The sequence below is a fragment of the Myotis lucifugus genome, unplaced genomic scaffold (genome assembly GCF_000147115.1).
Source record: "Myotis lucifugus unplaced genomic scaffold, Myoluc2.0 scaffold_2, whole genome shotgun sequence".
NCBI classification, from domain to species: domain Eukaryota; kingdom Metazoa; phylum Chordata; class Mammalia; order Chiroptera; family Vespertilionidae; genus Myotis; species Myotis lucifugus.
This window is the reverse complement of record NW_005871050.1, coordinates 4,508,529-4,516,016: the sequence shown is the minus strand read 5'-3', so window position 1 is coordinate 4,516,016 and position 7,488 is coordinate 4,508,529. Positions and strand designations below refer to the sequence as shown.

Sequence of the window (7,488 nt, the reverse complement as noted above, 5' to 3'; positions counted from 1 at the left end):
ATGACTATTCCGTAACAACCAATTTGTACTACTTTATTTTTTAAATATACTTTTATTGATTTCAAAGAGGAAGGGAGAGGGAGAGAGATAGAAACATCAATGATGAGAGAGAATCATTGATCAGTTGCCTCCTTCATGCCCCCCACTGGGGATCAAGCCAACAACCTGGGCATGTGCCCTTGACTGGAATTGAACCTGGGACCTTTCAGTCCATAGGCTGATGCTTTATCCACTGAGCCAAACTGGTTAGGACCCAATTTGTACTTCTTAATCCCTTCACCTTTTTTACCCATCTCTCAACCCTCCTCCCATCTGACAACCGTCAAAATGTTCTCTATCTATAAGTCTGTTTCTGTTCTGTTTCTTCATTTATTTTGTTTTTTAGATTCAATTCATCATTGATACATATTACCATTTTATTGTTCATATTTTTTATCTTTCTTTCTTATTATTCTTAAAGAAGATCCTTTACCATCTATCCTATATAATAAAAGGCTAATATGCAAATCGACCAAACAGTGGAATGACCAGTCGCTATGATGCGCACTCACCACCAGGGGGCAGACGCTCAATGCACGAGTTGCCCCCTGGTGGTCAGTGCACTCCCACAGGGGGAGCGCCGCTTAGCCAGAAGCCAGGCTCATGGCTGGCGAGCGCAGCAGCCTCTCTCGCCTCTGTGGCAGCACTAAGGACCCTTGGGAGATGTCTGACTGCCAGCTTAGGCCCGTTCTGTGGTGAGTGGGCCTAAGCCGGCAGTCAGACATCCCCCAAGGGGTCCTGGACTGCAAGATGGCACAGGCCAGGCTGAGGGACTACCCCCCTCCCCAGTGCACGAATGTCATGCCCAGGCCTCTAGTGTGTGTGTGTGTGTGTGTGTGTGTGTGTGTGTGTGTGTGTGTGTATGTATGTGTGTGTGTGTGTGTGTGTGTGTGTGTGTATGGCTAATATGCAAAGTGTCCCCGTGTCCCCTCGGAGTTCAACTGTGCGACCGGGAGTTTGATCATTCACTATGTGCTGACCACCAGGGGGCAGCAGTGGGGCACTGAAGGAGTGAAGGAAGGAGGAGGCAGGGAGGTGGGGGGAACTACCCAGTGGCGGCGTGCGGGTGGTGAGGGAAGGAGGCAGGGAGGCGAGGGAACCGTGCAGTGGTGGCGTGTGGGTGGTGAGGGAAGGAGGAAGTGGGGAACCTGATCAACCCTGATCACTGGCCAGGCCTACAGACCCTACCTGTGCACCAATTTTGTGCACCAGGCCTCTAGTTTCATATAATGCTTGTTTGGTGGTGATGAATGATGGTTGTTCTGTAGTTTAGTTGTATCTTTTATGTGTTTGTGTGAGTACTCATTTACCTAAAGGCCATCTTGCCCAGAAGTCACCTTTTATTCTTATTGTAGTAGTCCCAACTTCCAGTACTATGCTGAATAAGAGTGATAAGAGTACACATCCTTGCCTTGTTTCCAATCTCCATGAAAACATTGTCTTTCACCATTATCTTTGATGTTAGTATAGGGATATTTGGTGATAGTCTTTATCAAGTCTATACCAGTATAACTTCTATGTTTCTTACTATTTTATAATAAACTAGAGGCCCGGTGCATGAAATTCATGCACTGGGGTGGTATCCCTCAGCCCAGCCTGCACCCTCTCCACTCTGGGACCTCTCAGGGGATGTCCAACTGCCGGCAGTCGGACATCCCATTCACAATCCGGGACTGCTGGCTCCCAACCACTCACCTGCCTGCCTGACTGATTGCCCCTAACCACTTCTGCCTGCCAGCCTGATCAACTGCTAACCACTCCCCTGCCAGCCTGATCGATGCCTAACTGCTCCTCTGCTGACCTGATCGCCCCCAACTGCCCTCCCCTACAGGCCTGGTCCCCCCCAAATGCCCTCCCTTGCCGGTCTGGTTGCCCCCAACTTCCCTCCCCTGCTGGCCTGGTCGCCCCTAACTGTCCTCCCCTGCCGTCCTGGATGCCCCCAACTGCCCTCTCCTGCAGTCCTGGTCCCCCCCAACTGCCCTCCCCTGCCGGCCATCTGTGGTGGCCATCTTTTTTTTTAAAAATATTTTATTGATTTTTTTTTACAGAAAGGAAGGGAGAGGGATAGAGAGTTAGAAACATCAATGAGAGAGAAACATCGATCAGCTGCCTCCTGCACACTCCCCACTGGGGATGTGCCCACAACCAAGGTACATGCCCTTGACCGGAATCGAACCTGGGACCCTTGAGTCTGCAGGCCGATGCTCTATCCACTGAGCCAAACCGGTCAGGGCTGGGGCGGCCATCTTGTGCCCACATGGGGCGGCCATCTTGTGTGAGGGTGTGAAGGTCAATTTGCATATCACATCTTTATTATATAGAATGGATGTGGAATTTATCAAATACTTTTCTGTGTAAGTTGATAGGGTTATGATCTTTCAAAGCTCATTGATTTGGTGAGTTGTATTGATCAATTTCATATATTGAACCAGCTTAGCATAGCTGCAGTAAATCTGACTTGATTATGGTATATAATGCTTAAATATTGTTATATTCAGTCTACCAATATTTTGGTCCTCACCAAATATTGCATTTAAGTTCATGGGAGATTTAGTTAGTTTGTAGTCTTTTTTTTTTTTTTTTTAGTGTACTGTCCTTGTATGATTTTTCTATCAAGGTAATACTGGCCTTATTTTTATTTTTTTAAATTTATTATATGTATTTTATTTCTATCTGTCATTGATGATTGTGAATTTGGTTGACACTTCTATTATAGAGACTGAGCAAATAGCAATATTAAAATATTTCTTATAATTAATTTCCTTTCAATGTGCACAAATTCTTGCACCAGGCCAGTAGTGTTTTCATATGTCTCTTGCCCTTCTGTAGGTCCTCTTTCAAAAAGTGTGTATTGAGTTCTTGTGCTCATTTTTTGATTGGATTGTTTATCTTACTTTTGTTAAGTTGTATGAGTTCCCTGTAAATTTTAGAGATTAAACCCTTATTGGAGATAACATTGGCAAATATGTTCTCCATGCAGTGGGCTTTCTTGTTGTTTTGTTGATGGTTTCTTTTGCTGTGCAGAAGCTTTTAATTTGATGAAGTCCCATTTGTGAATTTTCTCCTTAAGTTTAGTTTCCATTGCCTTAGGCGAGTGGTCGGCAAACTCATTAGTCAGCAGAGCCAAATATCAACAGTACAATGATTGAAATTTCTTTTGAGAGCCAAATTTTTTAAACTTAAACTATATAGGTAGATACATTCAACTTTAAATTCACGGTTTTCGTCTTCCGTTTTTTGCTTCTTCTTTGTAGCCATCTCAAACAGGGCACCTAAAAAAATGTTTCATTTTATAGTAATAAAGCCACCAACACAAAAGAATTACAATTCTTAAATTGATGACAAAAATACCTGTAGGATTTTCAGCTGGTTGGAAAAATACAGGTAACTTTATGCTTCGAGTAGATACTTTTGTCACCCGCGCACGATTTGCGGACGCGACCAGCACTAACCACTGCACAATGAGACTGCTGACTGACTGGCTCACTCAACTCGTGCATGAATCGCATGCACCTCCCCCGCGCTGCGTATCCCGTGGCCCACCTGCGCCGCGTCTCCCGTCGCCCGACCAACGGACACCCTCCACTTCTTCTAACGCCACTTCTTCAAAGTAGACTCGCCCAGGCCGAAAACCGACTTCTGCGCATGGGCCACGAAGTTTCAATTGCACTGTACGTGTGCGCCTGCACATGGTATTTTGTGGAAGAGCCACACTCAAGGGGCCAAAGAGCTGCATGTGGCTCACGAGCTGCAGTTTGCCGACCACTGCCTTAGGCGTTGTATCAGTAGAGATATTGCTTCTTCTAAGATTTTTATGGTTTCCCATCTTATGTTTAAGTCCTTTATCCATATTGAGTTTATTTTTGTGTATGGTGTAAGTTGGTGGTCTAGTTTCTTTCTTTTTTTGCATTTATCTGTCCAATTTTCCCAACACCATTTATTTAAGAGACTATCTTGACTCCATTGTATACTCTTGCCTCCTTTGTCAAATATTAATTGAGCATATTGGCCTGGGTCAATTTCTGGGTTCTGTTCTGTTCCATTGGTCTGTATGTCTGTTCTTGTGCCAGTACCAGGCAGTTTTGAGGACAGTGGCTTTGTAATATAGCTTGGTATCTGGTATTGTGATCCCTCCAATTTTCTTATTCTTTTTCAAGATTGCTGCAGCTATTCGGGGTCTTTTTTTTATTCCAGATGAATGTTTGGAGTGTTTGTTCTTGGTGTGTGAAATTTTGCGTTGGTATCTTAATGGGGATTGCATTGAATCTATAGATTGCTTTGAGTAGTATGGGCATTTTAATGATGAAAGAACTTTGTGATTTCTGCTCTGATATTTATTATTTGCTTTCTTCAACTTGATTTGGGTTTATTTTGCTTTTTTTTCTAGTTTCTTGGGGAAGAAAATTAGATTATTGATTTGAGACCTTTTCCCTTTTCTATTGTAAGCATTTCGGCTGTACATTTTCCTCCAAGCACTTCTTTAGCTTCATTCCACCTATTGTGATAAGTTGTAATTTCATTTTCATTCAACTATGTATTTTTTTTTATTCCTCACCCAAGTATATTTTTTCCATTGATTTTCTAGAGAGAGTAGAATGGGGGTGCGGGGCAGAGAGAGAGGGAGAGGAGAGGGAGAGAGAGAAAAAAAGAAAGAGAACATTGATGTGAGAGAGACACATAGATTGGCTGCCTTCTGCATGAGACCAGGGATAGAACCTGCAACCCAGGTACATACTCTTGACCAGGAATAGAACCTGAGATCCTCCGGTGTGCGGATCAATGCTCCAACCACTGAACCACACTGGCCAGCACTCAAATATGTATTTTTACATTTCTTTTGAGACTTTCTCTTTAAACTATGGACTATTTCGAAGTATTGTTTAACTTCATTTATTTTTTAGATTTGTGGTCTTAGATTTTGTTTTTTGAATTCTTGTCTGATTTCATTTTTATCAGATTGCCTTTTCTTAAGTTATGAATTTTTTTTGTTTGTTCTCAGTCTGATGGGTGATTTTTTATTGTGTCCTCATTTTATCTATTATGTTAGGTGAGTCTGGGTCCTATTTAAATAATTTAATGGCAGTCACCATGTTTTAGTTTATCACATAAGTTCTTTCCTACTTTTATGGGATATGCTCCAGTGACAATTTTAATTTTCAGAGACTGTTTGTCATTTTCTTGGTTTATGTGGCACTGATAGGGCTCCCATGTGTCCCGCCTGGTGCTCCCTGAGGGTAAGGAAGGTATTTACCTAGGCCAGAGTATCTCTCATTGGGAATTGGGAGTCTCAGATCCACAGGGATGAATAGGCCCCCTGGGCCAGGCCACTTGTGCCTAGGCATCTTGCTAGTTCTGCCTGCCCATTTGGTGTTTTGTAATGGATTCTTATGTTGTCAGAAGGTTTTCCATTAAGACTGGGGAAGGAAGAAGCCTGTTCAGGAAGCCTTCTGTTTGTAGGTTGAGAGTTAAAAAACATTAGATCTGGGTTGCCTTCTTCTGTTAGGTGTGGGTATGTAAGAAACCTTGCTATGTTATTCTCCTAGTCCCGGGGTCCCAAACTATTTTCCCTTCTTTTTACCACTTTTTAAAATTCTCTGTTGGTCCCTGGCTGGCATGGCTCAGTTGTTTGGGTGTCATCCCATGCACTAAATGTTGCCAGTTTGATTCCTGGTCAGGGCACATGCCCTGGTTACACGTTCAATCCAAATAGGGGGCATGCAGGCGGCAGCCAGTTGATGTTCAGCTCTCACATCGATGTTTCTCTCTCCTTCTCCCTTCTTGTCTCTCAAAATCAATTTTTTAAAATCTTTTTTAAATGTTATTAAAATTCTCTGTTGGTTGTGTCTTAGATTCTTTAATTGGTTTGTTGTTGGGCCTAGCAGGGAGGATCAGGGAGAAACAGGTCTATGCAGTATTGTCTGGATTGGACTAAAAACCACTTGTTCCTGTATTTTTTAAAAATCATTGATTTTATTTAAGCTCCATTCCTAGTTTTGTTGTTCTGGGACACAGATGGCTGATTCTTCTGTTTATTTCAACAGGGTTAAAGCTCAAAAATGACACTGGAAATGACCCACCTATGTCTACTTCTACATTAGAAATACAAACATCAGGATGCAAAGTATTAAGAAAGGCCAGAATGAAAGTTGCCCAGAAAACAACGGACAAAGAAAATCATGGTGGTACACATAAGGTACGGAAACGGCCTCGAGCTTTTCTGGTGAAGAAGAGAAAGAAACTTTCAACTTGTAAGCAAGAGCTTCCAAAACATATGGATCTTCACGGGAAAGGCCATGCAGGAGAGAAACCTTTTAAATGTCAGGAATGTGGGAAAGGCTTCAGAGTCAGCTCTGACCTAATTAAGCATCAGAGAATTCACACTGAAGAGAAACCCTATAAATGTCAACAGTGTGATAAGAGGTTTAGATGGAGTTCAGATTTAAATAAGCACTTAATGGCACACCAAGGAATAAAACCATATAGATGCTCATGGTGTGGGAAAAGCTTTAGTCATAACACAAATCTACACACACACCTAAGAATTCACACAGGAGAGAAGCCCTTTAAATGTCATGAATGTGGAAAAAGATTCATTCAGAACTCACACCTTATTAAACACCAAAGAACCCACACAGGTGAGCAGCCTTATTCCTGTAGCATATGTAGGAGAAACTTCAGCAGGCGGTCAAGCCTTCTTAGACACCAAAAGCTCCACGGGAGAAAGGAATCATGTCCAGAATCTCCAGTCTGAAGAAAGTCACCATATGGAGCTTGACCCTAGAGGCAATAAAAGAATACAAAATCATGAGGCACCTAGGATTCTATCATTAACAGAAAATTTGGGAGGGGTACATGTCATGCTTCACATAAAGGAATCTAAGTTGTCTCTCTTATTCAGCATTGTGTCTTTAGTGCCTAGCACAAGACTGATAACATAATGGGTACTTTTTAAATAAAAGAATGAAAATATAGCAATCATATGTCTATAGTTATCTATCTATCTATCTATCTATTACCTTCCCAACCCTATGTGATTTAAATTCTTCAGGTAGGTATCAGGTCCTCAGCTAATGTATCATTCTCAGGAGAGGTGGAAAGTAAGAATATTCAGGTTCTCTGAAGGGAGCTCAGAGAGTATTACTACGTTAGACTTCCTAGGGCTATTATTCTTTGTGGATGAACAACCAAGCCCATGGCTCAGGGAACTTTATTCTGGAACAGTAAGAGAGGATTCACTGTTTGCCCTGGGAGAAGTACACCCATTCTAGTTGCTTCTCCCATGAACACTACTGCAATGTTTTCTGTCAAGGAATTTCAAGTCACATGTGAGGGCCTGATATCAACACAGAACTTGGGACCTTGTAAGCACTTGCTATATCTCCTCCTGCTGATCCTTTCAACACTGAGGTATATAGTGTAATGGTGAAGGAGGCAGTCTGGGCCCTCATT

At 42.5% G+C, this 7,488-nt stretch overlaps 1 protein-coding gene across 3 annotated transcripts in view; it reads left to right on the top strand.

Annotated features, from left to right (window-relative positions):
• The window catches only part of ZNF75D (zinc finger protein 75D), a 19,261-nt gene extending 12,242 nt beyond the window's left edge, over nt 1–7,019 (top strand). For all 3 annotated transcript variants that reach the window (XM_023757765.1, XM_023757755.1, XM_023757757.1), the window contains one exon: nt 6,081–7,019. In XM_023757765.1, the coding sequence (XP_023613533.1) occupies nt 6,081–6,790 (710 nt within the window). In that variant the 3' untranslated portion in view covers nt 6,791–7,019. The remainder of the gene's footprint in view (nt 1–6,080) is intronic.
• The last annotated feature ends 469 nt before the right edge of the window (nt 7,020–7,488 follow it).